General features: G+C 37.6%; 1 protein-coding gene across 2 annotated transcripts in view; it reads right to left on the minus strand.

Moving 5' to 3' along the window:
* The window catches only part of LOC105935931 (glypican-5), a 144877-nt gene that overhangs the window by 82028 nt on the left and 35930 nt on the right, over nucleotides 1-26919 (minus strand). For both annotated transcript variants that reach the window (XM_012876557.3, XM_012876556.3), the window contains exon 3: nucleotides 16047-16750. In XM_012876557.3, the coding sequence (XP_012732011.2) occupies nucleotides 16047-16750 (704 nt within the window). The remainder of the gene's footprint in view (nucleotides 1-16046; nucleotides 16751-26919) is intronic.

Raw genomic sequence — 26919 nt, forward strand, 5'->3', positions numbered from 1 at the left:
CCAAAAAATGTTTGTGAGGTCTGATATATATATATTTTTTTTTTTTTTTGCTTAGTTGTATGGATTAATATTTTACTGGGACCTCTATCAGACTGTTGTGTAACCAGTCTACAATTCCCAAAGGAGATGTGACATTACAAATAAACAAATATCAATGCAGCACATGTCAGTGAGTTTGCCTAAGTTCTGAAGTTGTCACGCAAACTGACAAAATCATAACTCGCTTCACCAACTGTTGTAATGTTCGGTAGTACTGTTGCGCTAACACTTTAATTTTAATGAACATGAACTCTGCTTCCAGGACCAGCAATGCTATCAACTATACAGACATGGGGGAAGCGGCTGAAACCCGAAACTCCAAATAAGGGTGTGAGGATGCAATTATTAAATCAGGCAGCAGACACCTCTACATCTGCTATGCTCAGTTCATCCTCTGTTTACATTTGAGCTTGCCTCCTCCTGCTTCTTCCGATACAGAGCATTAAGGCTGTCACATGCGATGACGCAGAAGTCGACTGAAATGTTTTTAAGTTGCTTTGAAAAACTTTAGATACATATCCAATTTGGGACCACATAAATGAAGGTCTGATTTAAAAGGGAAAAAAAAGTCAGACTTTTTTTTCCACACATTCATAAAAAAACAGACATGGATCACAAAGTTTTGGATCAAATTTGCCTGTGGAATGAATTTAGGATTTAATTAATCTATGATTACAGGGTGCTGTTTGAGTGACTAAGTTTTCTCCAAAGATGTGAGATTTTTATGGTTGATTGAGCTCATTGTGATCACAGTACTGTAAATTGTTTCATGTAAATTAAATAAGTTCTCTATAGAAATTATAATAATAAAATCTCTCTATTGAATGTTGGGTCACTTTTACTGGCACTATGGGGAAAAAAAAGGTGTGTGGAGTTGCTGGTAGTGAAGCTTTTAAATTATTTTAAATCATAAGTGGCCTTGTGCTGATGATGAGTTTTTAAGACTCACAAATAATCCATTTTTCTTTACCTTTCACCTATTGTCTCTACTAATCTATATACTTTGGCTGGTCAAGAGTCTGTAGCATCTACACTACCAGTCAAAAGTTGGGACTGACATTCTCATTCAGTAGTTTGTCTTTATCTTTAGTACTACCTATAGGAACTCCTTTGACCAGCATTTCAGGTGACTGGTCAAAGTATCTGCCATGTAGAAAGGCATAAAAAAAGGAAAAGCCAAGTCACTGAATGACAAAGGTGAGTCCAAATAGTGCAGCTCAACAAAAACAGGTTTAACGTAGTCTAGTTTTATCAGAATCAGCCATGCTGCAAGGTAATTAAAGGTCTAACCAGAGCCTTTTTGTTCCTGATCTTATCTAGCTTGGCAATTGAACATCCAGGAACAAAATGGGAGAATATGAAAGAAATAAACTTTGCAGCACAAATGTCTGTATAACAGCATGCAAAAAGCAGGGGAGGCAAAGAAAACAAAGTATGTATACTCCTCGAAATTCCACATATCCTCCAAGTAATGTAAATAAAAAAATCAAACAAACATTCTGACAAAAGATAACATAGATAATAAAATAGATAATAAAATAAACACAATAATACACAAATATTAAAATATCAAATTGAAAAATAGGTAGATAATACAAATACAATGCCAAAATATAGTTATATTTACATTCAGATCCATATACCTTGCAGTTAAGTTTCTTACTCTTATTTTTATTTTTCTCCTCTGGTTTTATATTTAGAGTTAGTCTAAAGTTGTTCTAATCAGAAGATTACCAAAGAATGTTGTATTTTGAAGAAAGTGCTCTCAAGCTCCGTTTATACAAATTCCATTTCACATCTGCCATTGTCTGACACTTTGCTATTGTAGAAAAGCACAAAAGGTAAACATAAGAACACACAGAGGAGGTCATTCTTGGTTCTGTTTGCATAACACCATTATTTTTGAGAGCATACCTCAGAGAAAAGGTTCAAAATCACAGGACCCCTAAACAGACCAGAGAAGATTGGAGAAAGCGCTTCATTTCAAAACAGTAACGATAGCACAAATCATTCGTTTGCCTAACTAAACAGAAAACTGGATAAACAGAAAGCAAAGTCATTGCAGGGAAAATAAACAGAATCCTCTTAAGGATCCTCTTGAGAAAATGAGACACGTCCTTACAGGACGGATCTGCTGACCGTTTAATCTCGGGGGACAATCTCACAACAGGCTGAATGATGACATGAAAACATAAATCAATTATCTTCATAGCTGACGAAGGCGTGGGAATGAAAACCTCATTTGGGCACATTGATCCACCTTGAATTATGTTGTGTGCATGTGTTTGGCCACCTGTTTGCCCTTGCTATTCCTCCACAATTTCAACTATGTTGTAGAGCATTCCTTGTATAATTGCAGACAGAGACTGATGGAGGGGGAAGATTGATGGGAGGTACGCTGTCCAGGTGGCACTTAAGGGAATTACAAGGCACACATTCAATGTGCATTTGAGCTGTCGAATGAAATCCTACTTTTATTGCAGTCTGCAGAAGAAACTCAATAGGCAGCATATTTATTTCATGTAGGTTTTTATTTTTGCAAGAAAATGTAATATCCATGAATTATGCTAGAATTAAAAGTGTGTAGATGGGTGGTTGAGGCAGTTTACCCCTATAGCTTGCTCTTGGTGTGTGTTTGTGTGTGGGTGGTTGTGCATTATACTCAAATTTTCCAAAGGTGAAAGAGTGCAAGACGAATAAAAAAACTGCAAGAGAATCAGCTTTATCCGAGCCAAGCCCTGCACCATCCCTTCTCTAGATGAGTATTGCCTTACAAATAGCAGCGGTGGTCTTTCTTTTGAGTTTATTTATCAAGGGATTACCCAGCAAAGCCAGGGGAACTTTCTCAGCCCCCTATCACCCCTAGCACTGTGGGATGTGGTTCCTTTGGGGCTTTATTGGTCATAGAAGACCTTTATCTTCCGCTTTAGAGTTTGTATAGAGGAGGAAAAATTTGTTGGTACTCTTGATATTGAACTGAAAAAAAATTTTCTCTCAAGCTATGTAAAACTGAAACAAGTCCTGTTCCCCTCTATCCATGTTTATCACATTGAAACAGAATTCAAACTTTGATTGTGATCATTAATTCAGCTAAATATTTAGATGTGGTTTAACAAATAAGGATGACATAAGCATGGTAATTGCCTATTTTGTGGCAGCATTTGCCGAGTACTCAAACTGTGTCAAGTATGGTGTCTTCACCAAACAGTTTCCAGATCTATCCACTGATGTTTCAGTTTAAAATTAGACTAAGTTTGTTTTCACGAGCTACCACTGAGTGTTTCTTGAAAAGCTTTCTTTTTCCTATGTAAATACAGAGCTGAGTTGACAGGGCAAACACCTGCAATTGTGTCTTATATGTCTAACTGATGAACTCTCAGAAACTTTCAGACTTGTCAACAAGTATTGTGGCAAAACTCATTCTGTTTTTTTCCCCCTGGTTATTCTCCAGTAGTGAGGCTCTCTTGTGTCATATCAAATGGAGCCCATTATGGATAAAAATGCAACAGATGTTGTGATCAGGAATGACGGTATTCACATTAAGCACTTGTGGATGTTTTCTTGGCTCATTCTCTACCACTATCTGATCAATCTGGGATTGCATCTATCCCTGTGCTTGCTTCCTGAATGATTGGCTCTAGTCTTGTGATATATTTTGCTTTCTATCTTGTGTTTTCTCTGTCTGGTTAAGGTTCAGTGTAGTGAGCAAAACACAAGAAAAAAATCCAGTAACAGGCTTGTTCAATTTGAAAAGGTAATTACATCTTTGATACTATAATGCAAAGTTTAATAGTTTCATCTATAAATTATTTTAGAACATCTTTTATGAAATAAATATTCATTTAATATTTTTTTTCACAATTTTTTCCATTTACCCTATACACACCAAAGGGTTGCAGGTACTGTAGACATTAGCAAATTATTTTATTTGGCCACCTTCCAGTGTGCAGCAAGGGTATCCACACATTTTACTGCATCTGCAATATGTCCGTGTTGCCCTGTGCTTATAACTGTAAAATTGTACTAATTACAAATTAACTGTTATTCACACCATAGTACAATCACTGTAGCTTATCTTCTTACATCTTACCAACTTAGACAAGGGAATGTGTTTCTTTTTCTAGCCTTATTTAAATTACTGACCCAGACGAAGTTAAATGTATATAAAAGTGACTGAAGAGTGCAGGACCAAAGCTCGGACAGGAACCTAGGAACAGTAAGATGTGAAGGAGGAGATAATAGCAAAAGATAAAACTTATAAAAAGAAAGGCACATGGAGCAATGGACAACTGTGAACTTAAACACAGAAGGAAGTGAGCAGAATGAGATCGGAAGCTGGCAGCTGAGGGAGAAGGTCAGAATCTAAAAGAAGGAGACTTATGGCTCCCACATACTTGCATGTACTTAAGCACAAACTCCTTGCAGACAGGTATGCACAAAGCAACATTTTTTTACCACCGGTGTCACACCATAAACTGCTCGATGGGAAGAAGTCTTCACATCGAGTTGTTTTATTTGTAGCACCAAGCTGATACACTGAACTCCTGCGATCAGGGAGTCGTGAGGACTTGCAGCGTCATGGCCACTCTCTACATTATACTGACAGGTGTGCGGTGAGTGCCTGATGGGGAAGAAACGACGCCATTCACTCAACTAGCACATTAAACTAGGGACTATGCATTCATCTACTTCATGCTACAGGCAGAAAGTGTGTCACTTGTAGGAATTTGTCACAAGAAAGGTTGGAAATTTGTATGCTTGACTGTGAAGGCTAAAACATCCGTGGACAGTCCGTGTGGAGTCTGCACGGTGTGCCCTAGTATGTTGGAGTCTTAAATATCACAGAGGGTCTGAACTGGGACACAAGGAACCACTAAACCAATACAAAGACATACAGAGATCTACGAGACCTAAAACTAGAATGTACAGGGAAAATATCTGAAATGAGTAAGGAACTAAACCTAAAAGAATGAACTATTAAAGCAACACATAGGGAACATAAACAATGGGGAAGAGCTGAAAACATGCGGTTGCTGCAAAAAAAACAAAAACACCTAAAGATCATAATCACAAGTTACTGTGTCTGTTTTAAATTGCTGAAAGTTCCCTAAAAACACTATACATTTTTGAATACAGTATGTCAAGTTCCAAAGAGTCGACTTAGGAACATATTTAATGATTTTTTTCATTTACCCCCTTTGGTCTATGTTTTATTAAAAATGTATTAAGAAAACTCTACAAATTTAAGTTGTATTACTGTCTTTCTCTATTATCTATATTATGTGACAGTAGGGTTAAAATGACTACCTTCCAAGGTTTTAAGTACATAACGTATTAAGATGAAAAGGTATAGCGTAATACAGGAAGAAGCGAAAAAACGTTTTGAGTAAATGGTCAAAAAGCCTTTTACAACAGCTGTTTGGTAGAGATGTTCGTAAGCGAACAAGCAAACAAACTGAACCAGGCAAATTAATGCATGAATAAAAAGCAGTTTATTGATTTAGTTTGGTGTTTATTTTGCTGTGGGTTCTAACTAAATGAAAAGCAAGAGAAAAATAAAGCACAATAGTCAGATACATGCATGATAAAAAAATAACTTTAGCTTTCTTTTCCAGATTTACTTTGGCAAGACTGTTGTTTGCTGCATTTTACAACAACCCACCCATGGCTTATAATTTTATTTCATATGTAGAGCATTAACTGCTGAGTAGCCTACTATTATATGTGTGTAATTGTGCAAAAAATTATTTCCACTCCTAATTGCAGGATGTTGAAATTAAAAGTCCCATGACTTAATTGTTTCCAAATATTTTCTATTGTTGTTTTAGGGTAGCATTTAACGAATCACCGGTATTCAAGGCCAGTTTAGCAAGGAGATGAGTCTGAACAGATATTCCTGCTTTTGTCCCTGCAAGACACAAACTTTATTGCACATGGGTTGGTGAGGAACATCTGAACTTGTGGTCACATTAACTTTTATGTGTAGGATACAGCCACAGAAATACATTTTGTCTTTATTTTGGAGGAGCAGCAGTGCTGCGGTGGAGACCTTGAGGTTAAGGAAGCAGACGTGTGACTGGATAGTTGCCAGCAGAAATCTGGAACCATCTGGGAGAATTTGGGTCTGCTAAGGGAATATAAAAATGTATCTCCTCTCTCAACAGCAATGTTAGGTTATGTTTTTGGGTTAATCACAGAAGTGGGGATTTAATGTTGACTTTATTCAGCCATTGTTGAAGATTTCAGAGGTGCATACCCTAGACTAGAGATTTTTGTTCTCTAGGGTTTGCACACCACAACTGAGGTTAGTAATGTAATACTAATAGCAAATATTCAATCCAAAAGATAGTTTGAACTGCAAAATGTAGTCTTTCTTCTAAAAACAACGCTGTTCCAACATAATTTTGTCTTTTTGCTCATTCTAGGGGCCTAGTCACATACTATGACTTTACAAATTTCTCCACCAGTAGCTCACCCTGGTTGCATACACAGGTTTTCCAGTTAAATATTTGTGCTCTGTTGGTTTATCATATTATTTCTGTATTTTTCACATTACATTTGCTCTGGTTTTTAATAAACAAAGTGTTTTTGTGTAAATTTACCATAGCAAGACCATGTGACCTGAAGTGCGGTACTGCGCATGCGCGCAATGAGTGAACAAGGAGAAGCAATGGAGCCGAGCAAGTCAGCAATGCCCAGCGGAGGTGCGGAAAGAAAGACGTTAAGTAACCCTAACCCTGTAGATCTGGTTGGTCATCGACCATGCCGAGCTCTTACTTCACTGAGAGGCATTGCAGAGTGGTCTACTGGCTCTTACAGTATCAATTGTCGGCATCTTGACCTTAACAGTGTTGTGCCGCCAGATGGCACAACGATAGATAGATAGATAGATAGATAGATAGATAGATAGATAGATAGATAGATAGATAGATAGATAGATAGATAGATAGATAGATAGATAGATAGATAGATAGATAGATAGATAGATAGATAGATAGATAGATAGATAGATTTAATTTAAGCAATAAAAATACTGTTGGTTGAATTAATTTTTTACAAGAGGGTTTCAGAATTATCTCAATAATCTCAATATAACAATTTTTAGTGCTGTAATAAGTAAATACATCAGCATATAATTTAACTTTACATGGTAGAATTCAGCTAACTTTTCATAACAAGTAAAATCTAGAGATATAACAGTGATTTCTCGTTCATTGTGGTGTGTATACTTGTATGTAGAGCAATAAATACAAAGAAGCATATATAATCCACCCTCTAACCATTTCTAAAATGTAACTTCAGTAGGCCCATTCTTAAAATGAAAACCTAAAATCCTACATTACTCTCACAGAAAGATATTTACAGCCTCTTCTTACTTGGAAAACCATCAAGATGGTAGCATAGACAATTTACAACATCAATCCTCTGCCCTTACTTTCTCGTCTATCTCTCTCTCTGACATTTCTTCAATGTAATCTTTTTAGGGTCTCCTTCATTCTTTCTAAATCAAGCTGTCTGCATCTCTCCGTCTCTGTCAAGCAGTCCTTCTCTCACTGCCTATTGCTCTCGTCTTTCAAATAAAGCCGGGACTAATTAAAGAGAGTTGCAGCTGCATGTATATCACAGTGGGCAGATTCCAATCTGCAAAAAAGCATGCTGAGTTTCTCAATGCTGACGCTTGTTTATCCTGATTAAATCCCTTGCAGATGGTGAAAAATGAGAGACTCACGGGTATCTCAAATATGAACGAAAGTGTGAAATTTACATCAATTTTTGCCCCTTTGAGTGATTTCAAGCTGTCTGAAAAAGAGAGGGTTATGATTAAATAAGGTTTGTCTGGGATACAGTGGAACATGCAAGGGAAAGAAGGGGGAAAAAAGAAGTCTGCGAAGAGAAACATGGAGAATACTGTGTGTTCGTTTGAAGTCTTCCAATGCACCGGCAGTTACCACTTAAATCATAACACACATGCGTCAGGCATTTCTGTTAACATTACAACAGCTGCCGTTAACACCATCATGTCAACATTAAAGGGAAGATTTAAAAAAGCTCTTTTGTTCATGGTTGACAGCATATAACTGTGTCATGGAAGTCCATATAAACCAAAAAAGGGCAGAAATTATCCTATTTATTGAACATTATTTGCTACTTTTTCAGCTCAAAAGTAAAAGTTATCCATCATTTTCATCATAGTTATGTTTTTCCTATTTTAGCAATAATTCATTCTTTGTTAAGCGCACACAAGTGGGAGGTCCAAAGGTCTTTGCTTCACATAGGAGTTCACATAGGAAAACTGTATAGCAAGAGACAACAGTTTCAAACAGTTTTCATACTCTTATAACCTAAATAATCAAACTACCAGTCATATAAAAAGCTATATTAAATTAGCAGATAAATAATATCAGGAAAAAAACAGTGGAATAACCTGATTTAGTCAGGGATGGAAAGAAAGGTAAGATCAGGGAGAACATGTGTGACGGCAACTGAGGACAATCTAGGGCTTCATGTCACAATTCGGGTTTCATGTTATTTCAGTTTTGCACTTTTCTTTATTTTACTTGGTTATCAGTCAGGGTTCTGCAAGCTTTTAGTTCAGTTCTGTTTACCTGCCAGCTCACTTATCTGTCTTCACCCAATCAGTTTGTGTCACTCCCCTATCAGTAGTCACCAGCCAGTCAGAGCTATTCATCTGTCAGTCACTTCCCTTTCCTTGATTAGTTCCACCTGTTTTCTGTAATTAGTTTCTACTCCGTTCACCTGCTCACTCCCCTATTTATACCTGCTTCACTCCTTTGTTCATTGTCAGATTATTTTGAGCCTTTTATTGAGTCTAGTCCAGCGTTCCATTTATTGTTGACCTGTTGATAAGACCCAATTTTGATTACGGATTTTCTGAGCCAGCCTGTTCCCTGTTTTCCGATCTGACTTCCTGCCTGTTTTGCCTAACCTGTTTGTGGATTATCTGAGTTTGCCTGATCCCTGCCTGTTTAGTCTGCTCAGCTGTGTACCTTTCTGGACTGTTTCTGACCACCAAATCTGCCTGTCCTCATCTAGTCAGTCTGCCTGTTTGTGTACCGACCCTGGATTTGTTATTCTGACCACCGAGCCTCCCTGTCTTGCCATTCTGACTTTAATAAACCATCTTAAAGTCTTAACATTTTTTTCTGGCTGAATACTGGATCCTTCTGTCCTTATTTCATGACACTTCATCTACAATCAGTAAATCATCCTGGAGGATTAGAAGCAGAATTAAATTGTGCACAAAATAAGACAATTCAGTAACTAATACAACATTAGGAGGAACACGAACAGCAAAGTCTGTGTAGCGATACATTTACCATCTTTTTCTTTCATTTAGTAGACTTGATTTTTATTTTTAACCAAAAAGGCCTACATATCATAAATAGCTTCTCTCATTATTACTAAAACAATGTCAAAGTGTTTTGGGTAATTAGCGCAGAATTAAACTCTAAGTGAACTCTCACAGTTTAAACAAAATACCATTGGGGTTTCAAATATCCATTGGAATCAATGGGGAAAATGCTGTGTAACCAGTTTACTTTTTTAACAATGTTCTTTTTTTTTTAACAATACCACCCAATGCTTTAAAATATTGTGTTATTGGCTGCAATAGAAAAAACTCCTAACTGCATGTCAGACCAAGTTGTCTTGAAATGGATGAGAATTTACAATTTTCAAGTGAATTTCTCCAATGTGAGATCAATAAAGCCTATCTTATCTTATCTTACAAGTGGAGATTTTGTGAGCTGCCCTATGCTTCTCCAGAATCTTATCCTTCACACTGCTCCATTCCATGCTCCAACCAAGGCAGATTGAATGTTAATTTGCATACTAATGATTGTTATATTCTGTAATTAGCAGGGTAAAAACAATATTAAATGTGTTCCAATTCAATCCCAGGATCTGGATTTTGTTTTAGATCTTGTTGCACTGAATTGTTCATTTTCGGGAGAAAACCCAAAGATTGTGTAGAATTGTTAACTCTGACCTGGTTTTGTGGATTCTCTTGCCTCTCCAAGCCCCTTTCGGACAACTACCAAAGCTTCTGCTTTCTTTAACTGTTCCCACGACTAGGAGCCCTGCCTTGCTCCTAGTATCTGGCTGCCTTTCTCAGTCCAGACCTCCTGTGCATGACCCAGGTCTGCTTCCTGGACTTTAACCAATCCTCAGCCATCCTGCCTCTCTCCTATGCAGTGAGTAAGTCAGTGAGTATTTTGAGCTCTCAACTCTGCCTGATTACTTGCTTGCTCCAGCAGAGGATCTCTGAATTTCATACATGTCTCATCATTAATAAACCTTGTACATGCAACATGGCATGGATGTTGGGTTCCCTGCCTGTCTGCTGCATGACAAAAGGCTATTAATATTTGCCTTATTATCTTTTTTTCAAACTAAGTGTTAAGCCTTTATTAGTATCACTAAGGTAAAACTAGGCCACAAGTCCATCTTTAAGCCACTTTATGTTCTTGTCCCCAATGTAATGGCACTGTAGCCAAGCTCTCAGAAAGAAATGCATCCCAGGTTTATTAGAGGGAACGAGTGAATAGATGAAAAAGAGACAAACTATTCAAATTGAGTTTTAATGTCAAGGTACACCACTTTCTGATTGCACTGTTACATTTTGAAGAATAGCAGGCTCCATGGGAGAACAGCCAAGAGGGCTTCACTGCTGACAGAACAATCAAAAAAAATGTCTGACTTGTAGAAAATCTGAAATTAATAAAAAGGGATGATAATCTGGTATGATTTCAAATTATTTGACAGATAGTTGTGTTTTGTAATTTAGTGTATACTAAAAAAATGTGTCTGCATTTTAATGATTTTAATAACCTAGTTGTATATATAGTTTGTAAATTACAATTGTCTGAAAAGAAATTTGGGCTCAGCAAATATTCTTATGTAAAATGACTGGAACTTGTAATAATTACGAATACAACCAATGCTGCCCTTGCCATCCAGTCATTCAGTGCCACTTTTTCTTTTTTGTGAATTGGTTGTGCCTTGTTGGCAGCGTTATCTGTTACCATTATCTGTTTAAGGCCAATACCTGTCTGTAGTGAACTAGTGTGGCAGGACCATTAAAAAGATGACATAGACCTGCCTTCAAAATGCTTTAAGATGTACAATTACAATTTGCTCATAAGCCCTCTATAACTAAATTAAACTATAAGAGAATATATGCCTCCCATGTCAAAACATAATCATGTATGTCCATTGTTAACAAGCAGACACTATTAAATTTCCTTTCAGGTTAAATAAGCTATAACGTTTTATGACCATGTCAATAAATTGCAGTTTCTGGTCTGTCAAGCAAAGCAATCACGGGGACTTAAAAAAAAATTAGTCCAACAAGTCAGTATTCATAGAAAGAAAACATATTTAAACACTATAACTGCCGTTTGCACCAGGGCCTAATAAGAGTATCCACTTTAACTGGAACCTATCCAACTTTCTCTTACTTATGCAGACTTGGCATAATCCTGTCCCAGGCTCCCCAGATATTCATGACCACTTCCTTTCAACATGTGCTCATGCTCCGTCCCAGCAGAAGACGGAGTTTCTTAAAACAAATGATATCCTAGATTATTTACAGACCCTAATACGTCTAATGGGCTCGGCACACGGGGAGCGACGTCGCTCCCTCTTCATTAATTTCCAACCAAACTTGTGCGACGAGGTGACAATTGCTTGTCCACCTCCAGCAATGCTACTGGCAAAATTTGTGCGTGTAAAATGTTGAGCACGTACACGTGAACGTGCAAACGCGGGCTTTCGACGTGACACAAGAAAGTTGTACAATGTTCAGCTTTTGTCACTGTCGCTTGGCACAACAGCCATTTATCTGGATCCCCCATGCTGTCCCCTTGTCTGTAACATAGGATGAACCCAGTTGTATTTATCTTTTGTAGAGTTCATATGAAAGCAATATTTTAGTTGATTCCAGCTAAATCTAATGACTCTTCATCCTTGCCGCTCTAATCCCTCCAATTTCATAACCAATAAAATTTCTGGGAAACATGCAATTCAACAGCAAGATTTGAAAAGCTGCCGTTGCTGTCATGTGCAGTGTGTTGGTTGCTCCCTGTGTGTCGAGCCCATAAGTCCTGCAGAGTATGTGTGCATTTGTTTGATGTGTTCCTATGATGTATGGGGTCCAAGTTTTAGTTATTTTTAAAGTTGATTATTAAACTAAGGATGGGAGATACATGTATTTAAAGGTTACTACCATGATTCAGTGGCTACACACTTAAGAATTAAAAATGTAACTTTAACAGGCTACAGTTGTTTCATTAAACCATGTGTTAGAACACGGAAAATAATTAAGCTGCAGTTTCTAAACCATTGGTTACCTCCTTTTTTTAAAACCTTTTTGTTTTTTTGTTTGTTTTTTTACATCACACTAGTTTCCGTTTGTTTTGCCAAGTTGGAGCCTTTCCAGTTTGACCTACTTGGTTCCACGGGTCTCTGTCCTCTCTGCTTGCCTATGACACCATGAATACAAAGCAGGCATCCAGACACATATGCATGTACATACAGTTCACACACACAATAAAACCTTGGTTTCTCAGTGCATAGTTGGATAGATCAGTGTTTAAGCCTGGCAACCATTTCCCTTTCTGTCTGTAAGAGTCTGTGGATGGTGTCCATTTATTTACAAAAAACATCTATAGAAAACAAGAAAGTCTCATAAAATTCATCAACTATATGAAAATCACTTTGCCTCAACTTTTATTGCATGTAAATAAAAATGAAGCAATCTGAACTTTCATGCCAGCAACATAACCATAAGAATGTGTACAAACGTATTATTTTTTTATCCAATTGTGCCATATGGCCATTTAAATAATCTGCACCAACTGTTTTTTTAACCAAGGATGCCAATTGTAGACTAGTTATGCCATTGTGTCCACATTCTTTTCCTCCACTCAATAACAACTGGTCATCATGGTCTCATTTACTTCTATAAACATTCTTCTAAAGTGTACCTGAATAAAGTCTAGTATTGTCCTGATTAAATAACTTCTGAAAATTAGTTTTACTACTTTTTAAACTCGATTTGACTCTCCTAATGGATCCCGATATATCCCAAAAATTCCAGTATAATGCTTTTGTGTTAGAGAAAGTGGCTTTCCATACTCATCTAGTAAAAGTCTACATGGTCTATTTTTGGTTTGTACAACCTTGAAATCTAAAGTTGAGACTCATCTTACCCTGGGGCATGTGTCCATTATTGTTCTGTTAGTTTGAAACCCACCTTTGACCTGAGAACACCTTAGTTTTTGCCCAATGGATACACACATAGCTCCTTGCTAAATATTATTTCAGGTGGATGCAACAGCTGACTGTGTTAAATGGCAAGGGGCTCCACATGGCTTGTAGCTAAATTCTATAGGAGAGCAACTTAAGGACTCAAACATTAGAAACATCCAACAAGGTTTCAAGTCTTGACCTTTTCCACAAGGAAGATTTCCAAATAATCCTTAATGTTATAAGATATGCGCACTTTATTTGTTTTTTTGTTTTCTTCAGTGGCAAGCTCTAAGAGGTTAGAATAATTCTTCTGTACTTTGACAAGTAAACTCCACTGGTACAAATTCTATTTTCCTGTTAAATCAATTATTGTAAACACTAATAAAGGAGCAAACAATTCCTGATGTTATTAGGTCAGTAAGCCACTGGATTTTGGTTTTTAAGCCTGTGTCTCTGAGGAATTACAATGAAATGACTCACCTACCAGACACTTGAAAGCAGTGACACTGTGGTAGTCTTATTTACAAAGCATTTTGTTAGCATCGGTTACTGATTGTAAACTGCACCAAAACTTACTTACTCACACTTGTACTAAACTGATCTCACAGGAAACTTATTTTTCATAAGAGGGGCTTGAAGTCAAATAGAAACAAACAGAGCAGCAAATACTTCAAACAATCAAAGAAGACTTTGAAAATAACTGTGATCCCTTTGTACTTTCACCATAACATGTTAAAGACTTTCACCAAGACTTCAGAAATCTAGTATGTGCCACCGATATGTCTCATTAAAAGTAAAAATGGCTTGTAGACAATTTTCTTCCTCAGAGTTACCACAAAAATAATTTAATGGGAGGGGGGGGATCTCTGACCAGTATTAGAAAAGGTGGAGATCTCCATCACACATCGGTCAGTGCAGTAGTTGGTCACCATGGAAACCGAGCACAGCGGTGGACAAACATTGCTGATTTCTAAGATTTCTAAGTTCTCTTGCTGCATAGATATCAAGGATTATGGCAGATGCTGCTCCCCTACCAAGTTCTGGTTGATTTCCTAATTATTTAAAGGAAGATACTACTCAGTATATCCTCTGAGAAAAGAAGCATAAGTCAATCCCACAACGTAAAATTAGTATAGTTTTTAAATAACATAATGTGCCTGTTTGTATTTACATTTCATTAAAAAAATGCATCTGAAAACTATTTATGATCTATTAAATTATCAAAGAAAAATTTTGAATTTGCATTATACCAATTAAACCTTTATTTAATTGCTGGCCAGGTGTTTGCACATTTCTGCTGTTGTTTTGATAACTTATCTTTGGTGGTCCCCTCCAAGTCTTTGAGATTAAAAGGTCATCTTGCAGTCACCTTAATCTTTAGCTCCCTCTAGAGATTATCTATCAGATTCAAGCTGGGACTCAGGTTATACCACCCCAAAAGGTTAATATTACTTCCTATCAGAACAAACCTGGTATAACGTAAATATCTTTTTAAACCTAAATCTGCTGGGGGTGTGAATAACTTTGGGCTCCAACTACTACATGTACAATAAATCACTTCAATTATCTACTAGGATTTTTGTAGAAGGAGTACAACTAAATGACAAGAAAGAATATCCAGCATGTTTTTACAGTTTTGCTGCTTAAGCCAACATATGGTAAGGTTTGTTCCTATAAGATGTGTCTTTGTGTTGCTGTCCAAGACACAGATTTAAGATTTGACAATGCCAAAAATGTCAAGTGTTTCAATATATTAAATCAGTTTCTTCAACAATAATGTCATTACAAAGGTGCATGAAATGTGGAGTAACATAAGTCCGTAGTGGAAAGACATGAATTAAGTTTCTCACAATCAATAAAAAGATACTGGTAGCTGACTTAGCATACTAAATTTTAAAATTAGAACTAGTAAAACATCAATGCATCACTTAAATCAGTTATAATTAAGGTAATAATTGATATCCAAAAAACAACCACAAACTCTGACTTGTATCTGGTTTATAAAATACTACACAAAGTAGGATATAGTTTAAGATTAATACAGTTGGAGATCTCTAGCTGATGTACTGGTGCTAAAATGAAGAGTTATACTCTTGCCAACTCCAAATTGATTTATTTTCTGTTTTTTATGTATTTCTTTAAACCATGGCTCTCTGCCTGACAATAAGGATAAAAATCCATAATATATTAACAAAAAAAACTACAACTTTCACAGTGGATTTAACGACAGGATTCTGTTGTAAGAACCGTCTTTATGCTAGAATGGGAATGATATGAACAATGAGTTATAGCCATATATAACATAAGGCATATGGTAGTAATCATACCATGTGAAATCCAAAACAATATAAGATTTGATATTTGAGTCCACTGCATGATGCTCAATGACATAATATTGTGCTTGTCAGAAACTAAACTACAATGATGAATTTAAGATGCATTGCCAATTTTGGAAGACTTGGCAAAGTGCTCTGTTTGACTGAACAATCTTTCTCTTGGATTAGTTTCAGCACTGCACAAACATCAATGCAGTGTGTGAGATTGTTTTGCAACACTCCTGGGGGGAAAAAGACGTTCACAAACCACAAGCAAGCAGAAAAGGCTTTTCAATAATTACCACTTAACATTGACAAGGTATATGGATGTGAACAAAGATGTGTAAAAAAAAAAGGACTTAGATTTTTTAGAATAAACCATTAAGATTTCTGATCGATGTTTTGTTGATGTGTACTCACCGTAGCAGTAATTAGTGGACCATGGATCTGTGCGTAGAGCAATGCTTCATCGACATGCCCTCTGACCCCCAGCATGGCTAGCTCCAGGTTGTGGTGCCCAGCCATCGTAAGGGTTAGTTTCTCCAAGGAGCTGATATATATCCTCCAGGGCTGATCTAGCTCCGACATACTTGCTAAGCAGCCCCGCATTACATTCAAACAGTAGCCAGCACAGGGCTTGATCAGTGTCAAGCCTCTGCAATGTGAGCAGTACACCATCTTTGCCAGACCTTTTACACAATCTCTGGTAAGGTCGACATATTCCGTCGAATTAATGACCTCCAGTCCTTTATCCAAGGCAAGACCCAGTTGCCTGCCAGCCTCCAACAGTTCAGCCATTTTCCGAGCCATGATGACGGGATGATCCCCGAAAGGTTTGACGTCCTGTCTGATCTTACGCAGACAGTCAACCATCGTGCTGCTTGCTGTAACACTCTCTTCAATGCTTGGGTTTATGAGCCGTGTGTACACAAGAGGGAAGATGTTGTTAAAGAATCTGTGAACTGTCATCTCAATTGAGATGTTGGCTCCACGTAGATACAGGGAGAGAGAGGAAAACAGTTGATTCACGTGGGGCAAAGCCTGACCGGACAGGGACGAGTAGGTTCCCTCCAACAGTGAACCTAGGTGGCCTTGAGAGAATGACAGGAGGGACTGAAACATGTCTGCAAGGAGAGGAGAAAATAAAAAGAAAGAAGATGTAAGAAAGAATAGTAAACACAGAAACATTTTTATTTTAATCAGTGCATTTCAGCTGTGTATGTCTTTTGTAAAAGAAATTAAACTCAGTGGAATTTACAGCATAGAAACATTACTATTCCGACCTAAAACAGTTAACATTCGACTCAAAAAAATAAGCTGATAAAATAAACAAGAGTAAGTTTCATAAGACGATTCATCTATTTTTCTTGAAATAAATTTAAATCGTCCAGAGGAACCAATGTTAATAGCTTTAAATCCTGCTGTAGAGAGGTCCAAGTTGACGGGACTGAGTAAAAAAAATGTTTCTTCGTCACATGTTCTGATCAAACTAATGAAGCACTGAAGGAGATAAAGTCCTAAGAACAAAATGTCTGGCTGGGCTGACTAAGTGACATCTAGTTGGATAAATAAGGCGGGAACGGTCCAAAGACTGACTTATAGATGAAAATGTGCTGATGCATGAGTCAATGGTTTCATAATGATGGCCAATTGATCTGTGAATATAAAGTACATTGATAAGTGAGAGATGTATACCCTGTTATGAACTATAATAGACCGCATCCAACATATCTATGGAGGTGGCATCCCATTGTACTGAAAAAGAAGCTAATTTATTTCTGAGGAAAACCCCTAGTTTGATCTCCACCTTGTATGCAACATGTTCAATATGTGACATAAATGAAAGCTTACTGTCAATTCCTGTATCAAGGTACTTGTACATCTCAATACACTATTAGTATATGTGTTACTGTTTTTATTGAAGGGAGAGTTTATGGCACTTTATTTTTGTTAGTAAACTATTCTAGTTTGTTTCTTACCAAGACTACTTGCTATTCTACAAACCTTCTATTATCACAAAAAAGGAAATGGACTGACTCCAAGTATTTTCAAATTACAAGCTCCATCCATTCAGCCTCATTCAAACAGCGATATGCAGATTGTTAAGCAACATTGATGTTAAGTGTCTCTCTCAAGGCACTTTCACATTTGTTGGGGAAGGCTGGAAACAAGCTAGCAACCATCCAATTGCCAGACAAATGACATTGCCAATAAGTCACAACCAATCCACAAAAAAAGAAAGTCTCTGTTAAAATATACCTTTTCCTTTAATTCAGTGTGTGGTAACCTGACTCTCACCATATGGATGTAGTTCCGCCGAGCTCCACATGCGAGCTCCACACAGCTCCACACATCCATCTAGAATCGCTGCCATTAGGAGGGATTTCAATACCTAATAAAATGGACGACCCAATCAGGATTGCCGGGCAGGATTTTCATAGATGTGATGTGTCAGAGAAGCGACTATTTGGATTTAGACAACAATGCCTGCTCGCAGCTTACAGTATTTTTCGGACTATAAAGTGCACTTAAAATCCTTAAATTTTCTCAAAAATTGATGGTGCACCTTATAATCCGGTGCGCCTTATGTATGATTACCGTACTTGGTGTGCTTACTGACCGATTTTATGTGGTACAATGCACTCAAAAATCTGTCAAAATGTATATTTACAACTTTGGTAAGCAACAAAGCTGCTCCGGTCAATGGATATTCTGAGAATTACGGTATACTGTGTCACTACCTGATCGGCCCTGTAACAGGACCCCTGAGCAGTCAACAAGACTGCTTGACTGTAATGTCTAAATTAGAAGTGCATTCATGTAAGGCAGCTCGTGCCCTGAGTATGTGCTAGCAACAATATACCAAGTAAGTTAATTTAACATAAAAGTGAAGTTTATTTTGGCCGTATGTTAGAAACAGGACAGATAAGTCCAACTACTTTGTCCTCCCAACAGAGACAGATAGCTCTCCCTCTCACGTACTATGTGTGAGAGACAGGCGAAGTGATATGGGAGGAATATTTAATGTGCCTTTATGTGTGAACATAGACACGTTAATTAACAGTGCGCCTTACAATCTAGTCCGAAAAATACCGGTAATTCTTTAAAAGAACACCAACATCGGTCATTTACCAACATCGCGCTATATCCAAGATGGCGCCTGTTCTGTTTTGGTTTTCCCTGCATCGCTCTCGTCAGCATTACGGTTGGTTTCAATGTGATTGGTTGAAGTAGCATGTCAGTAAAGATTAAGGATAAGTGGTTTATCCAATCATATGCAGGGTTTTTGATAATGCCCCTCCTTCTGAAATACATCACCAATGGAACGATTCCAGATGGATGTGTGGAGCTCGGTGGAACTACGCCCATCTGGAGAGAGTCAGGTTAGTGTGTAGTACATTGATTGCTTAACTAAGTCCATATGACTCTTTTGAGATAAAATGTTGTCTAACTCCTTCCAGCCATGGAAACCCTCAGCAGAAAAAAGGCAGATTGTCTAGAGAGACAACACAAACCCTAAAGCTTGGGTCCTTCAGGGTTGGCAGAAAGATGAGGCTTGTATTCAATATTTCTGCTGAGGAGATTGCAAGCTTAACAGTCATCTTTGGGTTGCAAGACATGACTTAAAACTCAGTTCTGTGGTCTTGTTGGTACCCTGTTGAACCTTTTGCGCAAAGTATTAAATTGAATGAAGTTGAATGGAATTGAATTGAACTGCCATAAGGAGTTCTTTGTGACAAATGTTTTTTTTATGGATCCTAAATGATGGCTAGAAATGAAGTTTAAAGAAATGTGGTATTACACAATATCTCTCCACCAATGCATGGCCAAAATGGTTCTCTGGGATCATTTGGTTTATTTTCACCAATGAGTGATTTCACACTGGGCAATGCACTATAAAAGAGCAGACAGAGAAACTGAAGGTACATTTTTGTTCTTCTCTTCTAATCTGGCCATGACAATGTCCTGTACATTTATAATGTTATACTTTATTTCATTTGGGTTTGATGAAAGCTTTTAAAGATTGGTATGGAAAGTGTACTCTTGCATGTTTAAAACAACTGACCCCAATGACTCCTGGCATTCTGTCTTGACACTCGGGATTATACAAATAATACTTTTGATAGAAAAAAAAATAATTAATTCATATTATATGCTGACTGTTTTCTTGGAAAGACTCTTCAACCTGAACAAATGCAGCAAACAGGGTTAATAAAACATAAGTCAAGTTTTCTTATTCCACGCAAAATGTTCTTTCATTTCCTCGCATTCCAAGTCAAACCAACACACATTGCATTTTGTTTGACTCTACTAGAAAAAAAAGGCAGATTGGTCATTTCACATTGCAATTCAAAATGATCTAATGTGTATCTGACTGACCACTACTCTGGCTCCCCCTTCTAAACATTCCATGCTGTCATAGCCGTAAAAACTTTCGCCTCTCTCCCAACACCAGTGTGTCTTAATTTTCTGCCATTTTTCTGACACTTCCCATAAAACACTGCTTTATATATATATATATATATATATATATATATATATATATATATATATATATAGAGAGAGGGAGGGAACACTAAAATAACACATCCTAGATCTGAATGAACGAAATATTTACATGCTTGAATATGCTGACAACCCAATCACACAAAAGTTATCAATGGATATCAGATTTATTAACCCATGGAGGTCTGGATTTGGAGCCACACACAACATTAAAGTGGAAAAACACACTACAGGCGTATCCAACTTTGATGGAATGTCCTTGAAACAATTCAAAATGAGGTTTAGTAGCCTGTGTGCTCCCCCCCCCCCCCCCCCCACATGCCTGTATGACCTCCCTACAACGCCTGGGCATGCTCCTGATGATGTGGCGGATGGTCTCCTGAGGGATCTCCTCCCAGACCTGGACTAACGCATCCACCAACTCCTGGACAGTCTGTGGTGCAATGTAGAGTTGGTGGAGTTAGTGAGGCATGATGTCCCAGATGTGCTAAATAGGATTCAGGTTTGGGGAATGAACGGGCGGGCATCGATGACACACTCCAGCCTCATAAAATCTAGCATTGTATTGCATTAGGAGGAACCCAGGGCCAACCACACCAGCATATGGTCTCACAATGGGTCTGAGGATCTCATCTCTGTACCTAATGGCAGTCAGACTACCTCTGGCGAGCACATGGAGGGCTGTGGGCCCCAAAAAAATACCACCGCACACCGTTACTGACCCACTGCCAAACTAGTCATGCTGGAGGATGTTGCAGGCAGCAGAACGTTCTCCACGGCGTCTCCGGACTCTGTCAAGTCTGTCACATTTGCTCAGTGTGAACCTGCTTTCATCTGCGAAGAGCACAGTGTGCCAGTGGCTAATTTGCCAATCTTGGTGTTCTCTGGCAAATGCCAAACGTTCTGCGCAGTGTTGGACTGTAAGCATAACCCCCACAGGTGGGGGTTATGCTTACAGTCCTATATATTGTTGTAAGTTTGTGTATCCATGGGCTAAATGTAACACTCCTCTCTGGGGTGTGATGTAAGCTTAAAAGCATGACAGGAGATGAAGGAGCAGCAGCAACTGTACAGAAACTGAGACATGTGAATGAGGGTGCCAGGGCATACACAATATTACCCACTATAACCACAAAGTACAAACACACACGCACACACAGACTCATCTAAAATAAGATTATACCTACACTGACTCTCAATGCTGCATGCACAACACTAACAGCTTACTTAAAAGTATAACTCATGTGCTCTTTCACATTCATTCATGAGCGTCACCCCAGTGTTGCTTTTTTCAGCTCAGAGCTTGTTAGCAAGTGTGTTGCTGTGTGTGTGTGTGTGCGCGTTAATGCTTTTGTGTTTTTTTTGCATGTGTCCTGCCCCTCCCAGGTCACAGACAGAAGGATAACAACAGCCATGTCCTCATGAACAGCTGCACTAATATGAGTACTGTCTGTGACACACAGGGACTCCCCACTTGCCAGTGAGAGGCAAAACGTATTTTAGAGGCCCCAGAAAACACCATGGAAGTTAGCACTCACAAAACACGAGATGCTATTTGAACACTGTGAAGGCTGGGGACAGATGTCAGGCAAATGCATGTGAGAAGAGAAAGTCATGTATGGAAAGCAGGCCTAAGAGAGATGCCAAAGGAGGTAAATACAACAATAACACAATAAAGAGAAAGAAATGACCAACAACTTAAAAATAAATTTCAATCCAACTTCACTGTCTCTTAATGCCCCCTGGTGCCAGGAGGAGAGACAGATTTTTGTATTTATTTTTTTAACCAAAAGAATGGCACATATGTATAAAAGAAAAGTCAGAGAGGGAGAAAGCCAGGGAAATATGGGGAAAAAAAGAACATCTGAACTTTTTAAACAAGGAATAACAACTACTGTACAAGACGACTCCACCTTGTGAACAGGCCAACATCTGGATCTGTTTGGCTCTTGGCCTGGAGCGCTTCCCTGTGTCTCCATGGACTTTACTGCAAACATGTACTTCTGAAGGAAGTGCATGTTGTTTCTTTAGAGATTTTGAGTTTCTTCCGCTTAAACACAGGACCAATAAACAAGAAATAGTAGATTCTGACAACAACCTAATGCTCCCTGCAGGTGAAGAATGAGGCATAAAATATAACACTTGTGGGTGGCCTGGCTGAAACACCTGTGTCTACACCTGCTCCGAGACACACAAGCTGGCAGTGTCATCTGAGTTGTCTCTCAGTTCAATGACATGCTCTAAGGTGAAATCCTGGGATACACTTAATTATTTTCCAGCAGGATTCATCACAGTCAGTCAGAACACAGTGTCTTGCCAAACAAGTCATACTACTTTATGTGACAGACCAACATAAAGCAGCATGTGACTGTAAAGTGGAAAGAAAATAATGTGCTGCAAGCTGAGAAAGGACCACAACAAACGTGAAAAAGACACATTGATCAGGTGGGGGCAAAACAGAACTTTTATACCTAAAGTTAAAGTGCTATTATGTATGATGGAAACCTAACACTAAACACCAACCTAAACATACCATCCCCATGGTAGAACTATGTTGAGGGGACACTTTTCTGTAGTAGGGACAAGAATGCTTGTCAAAGTTGATGGAAGGATAGAATAGAATAGAGCATTTGTATGTTCCTCACTGTATTAGCAGCACAACAATAATCAAGTAGAACAGACTAAAATACACAAACTAAAAATTTAAGAAAGTTGACTAAAACTATACAAAGTGGTACAAAATGTAAAGTGGACCTGTTTTGTTTGGAATGTGATTTTATGATTTCATTAAATGCCAAATACAAAAATCTAGCACGTAAAGAATACAGGAAAAAAAGTGGTAAATAATTATTCCATCTTGAATAGTAAATGTGGCCACAAAAACAAATATAGCACACAAATTAAAGGGTAATATTGCTTGGGTCTGTTTAAGTTTGCGTAACTAGTTTGTTTGGACCAATGCTGTTTTAAAGAGTCTAACAGCTGCTACTAGGTGACGCTAGAGGCTACAAAAGATTTCAGTCAGAGGTTCATGTCCCAGCAGACAACAATCCAAAACATATGGGGTTGCCACACGTCCATTAAAATGAGCATGTCCCATATTTTAAAAAATAGTTTTGAGTATTGCATCTTACCCACAAATTACATTAAAGTGCTGTAGACTGATCTGTTCAAATTAAAAGCTCTAATGATTTCTTTATATACTAATAATTGTAGACATTAAATGTTAGAGGAGAGTGAGTTTGTTTAATACCATTGGGTATCACATTAGTTTTCTTTAAAGGTGTATGACAAAAGTTTTGAAGTTAAATATAATTTATTTTCTTTCTTATACATGCACTTACGATTGCCCGGCATGTAAAATGAGTTACCCTCTATTTACTGCAGTTGCCTCTATGAGTTGGATTAGTCAGGTCATGAAACAGTGATTTGTGCCATATTCTCTGGCCGTGTGTGTGGGTATGATGCCTTGCGCACTCTCATTGACCTGGCTGCTTTGTTGCTTCTCTGCTGTAATTGATGCATTAGCGACAGAACTCAGGCTAACCTCAAGACTAATAATTGTCTAATCTCAGAAGACATTATGCTTCTAAACAAAAGACCTGTGCAGTCACAGGGGCAGATGGTATTTATCTTCTATTAAAACTGATGTCATTTCAAAGGGGCAATCTTGTGCAAAAACTTATGCTGTGCTTCTGTAAAGTTAGTTATTTTCATGAAGTACTGTATGGTATTAAGGTAATTCAAATACTCAGAAATTGCATACAAAATTATTTAAATTTCTATTATTTTACAAAGAAATATTGCACCTTTCTATTTAGTTTGGATCTGATCCCAATATGGACAGTTCTGTCACATGATGACTTAGAGATTAAGACAGAAATGACAAATAATAATCATAAATAAGTTACCTCCAGCTGGTAGATTTATATCGGTGTCTAAATCTAACCCTAACCACACAGCAGACTGACTAAAATGTTAAAAAAATAGCCAAGCTGGTACAAAATCCCCCTGGGGGCTATCAATTGTCACATGGTCCCTACAAATTACCCTTTGGCAGATAGCTCTGTTTTAAAAATAATCGTAAAAATTAATTAAGACTATAATATCAGTTATGTCGAACTGCGGCTGGTGCATCATTTGGCACAGTGTGGTAGTCATCTTAATGTGACCAGCCCTGATAGACATGTTTCTGCTTGAAATGTGGCAACACTAAGCCTTAGCTGCAATGAATTAGTTTAGATCAAAATGTATCCATGTGTTAAAATAATTTCATATACGCAAACCAATTAAGAATTATTAGCCAGACTAGAAAACTATTGAGCACAGATGCTCTCCATCCATTCTCACTGAGATTGGTATGCTTTACAGCCTCCATTAAATATTTCCTTATTCTGAATTTTTGGAATTAGAAGTCAGCTTTGTAGGCCAAGTTAGTGCACAAAACAAGGAATATGACTTCAAATAGAAAAACAAATAAATTACACTATGCTTTGCAATGTAGATTTGAATATATAAATTTAGTAATATATATATATATATATATATATATATATATATATATATATATATATATATATATAAGGAAATATGTATGTATATAGTACTGTTATATGCTTCATACATCCAGCAGCTGACATAAAATATGCTTTGGTCACAGGGAATCTAAACAACAGAATCATATGTTGTTTTTTTCATTGTTGACAAAGTATTTTTATCATGCCCTCTACGTGACTCACTGATCTGACTTGTTATTCTGCAAGTCAATCAAGAGATCTCCAAAACATTTGTTTCATATTCTCAGTGCCATTGTAGAAAAGTCACTTGGCTCAGATTGTTGTCTCTGACCACCGTGCCTAAATTTGGATGTGACCACATTCAATTTAGACAAGCATTTGTTGGTGGCTATCCTTACGCTTTATTGTTTCCCGTCTGTGCTTCTTTTGGGAAATGAGAGATGGTTGAAATGTGGTCACTCTGCATGGGGCAATTATCTTTGATTTAAATTAAAGTCAATAAAAAACACAGAAATTACAAGCACAAAATTGTAAAGCTGACAATTCCAGAATGAGCTGAGATGTCTGCATTTGCTGTAGTCCTGGGGGTAAATATGGCATGTTCTTTGATTGGAATAAGCATGAAAATATGCAGCCCTCGTCCTGCAATGGCCTGAAGTGAGTACAAATTTATGACTCCGAAATGAGGTATTACACAATATCTTTCCACCAATACGTGGCCAAAATTGTTCTCTGAGATCATTTGGTTTAAATTACGAGAACCCAACTCCAGTTGACATTCTGCAAAGCAAACCCCAATGTTTAACTGGCACAATTTAACTTAGGTTTCACCATGGTGAAGCTGCCACAATCAGACTCAAAATAAGCATAGCAGAAAGTCTGTGGTTTCACTCACAACTATGGCGTTTATTGCCTTTGCTGTGATTGGCTCTGATTTCTCCACAAATATATTATATTCTATAACTAGTAAAAGAGGCAGTTGTAATAGAAGCAGTTTCTGCTGTTGCAGCAACAGTTACAATTACTACTTATTGATGTTTAAAGCTCTCATGTGAATTCTTTTTTGCAAAGAAAACAGCCGACTTGCTGCACTTTTTCACTTCCTAGAGTCAAAAGCACTTGGTACAGCACAGCAATGCTAAGGACAAATCAACGTAGTGCAGTTCATATCTTGTGAATGAAACAACCAAAGGTTACTCCCACTACAGTATTTTTTACTTGCACAATGTCCTTGACAGCAAATGTTTACATACACTGTATTGAAAGACACAGAACTGTTTTTACTCTCGTTGTCTGACATTATATCAAATTTCAGATTAGGTAGGATTGCCAAACATTTCTTTTTGCCTAATGCCAAAACAACATGATTTATTTGTTTTGTTTTCTATCCTTCCTAACAACAGAAATTTTGGGAAAAGCCTGGATTATGATGATGTAGTAAATTAGTAACATTTGACTTAACTGGAGGGGCAACTGTGGATTACTTCTACAGGACATCTCAAACATGCTTCATTGGGTAACATAATTAGAACGTCAAAATAAGTCAGCCAAGATATCAGGAAGTACAATTATGGACCTCCACAAGTCTGGGCCATCCTTAGATGTAATATCTAATTGTGTGAAGGTGCTTTGGTAATCGGTTCAAATAAGTGTATACAAATATTCTGGCAGAATTCTAGAAAACTATCCTGAAATCGTAGGAATAATCTTGGTCAGGCTAAGTGACCTAAAACAGGAAACATTTAGTCTGATTTAAGAGTATGGTCAATGAAAACTTTTTCAAAGAGTTTCTTTTTCAAAGACTAAAAGAGATTAAAAAGAGTGATTAAATGAGTTTGGAAGTACAAATGACCTTTGTCAAATAATTTTGCACTTTTAATACATTGTCTGAATCCACACTATGTAAAAACAAACTGTACAAAAATTAGTTATCAGAGGCACACAGAGTGAGTGGGGTGAACCAGTGAATTGAAGCAGTGTGTGAATCTAATTCAAGAAATGACTGCCTGTGAGACAGCGCTGAGGGATGGTTTGAGGGATAGTGCTTTCACCTATTGCCATCAACACAATACAGTCGATCAACTTGTTGCTTGTTGCTTTTTGAAAGAAAGGCGCTAGATGGGTCTGAAAAGTCGCTAATTGTAGCAACAAAGATGCTAAATGGGCAACACCAGACTGTTGTCTCTACTTTTCCTTCCTTCCCGAGAGCAGGCAGCGGTAGCCGGCCTCTAGCCAGCTACGCAGCCAGACATGAAGGAGCAGGTGGAGTA

Source organism: Fundulus heteroclitus, chromosome 6 (genome assembly GCF_011125445.2).
Source record: "Fundulus heteroclitus isolate FHET01 chromosome 6, MU-UCD_Fhet_4.1, whole genome shotgun sequence".
In the NCBI taxonomy this organism is placed as follows: domain Eukaryota; kingdom Metazoa; phylum Chordata; class Actinopteri; order Cyprinodontiformes; family Fundulidae; genus Fundulus; species Fundulus heteroclitus.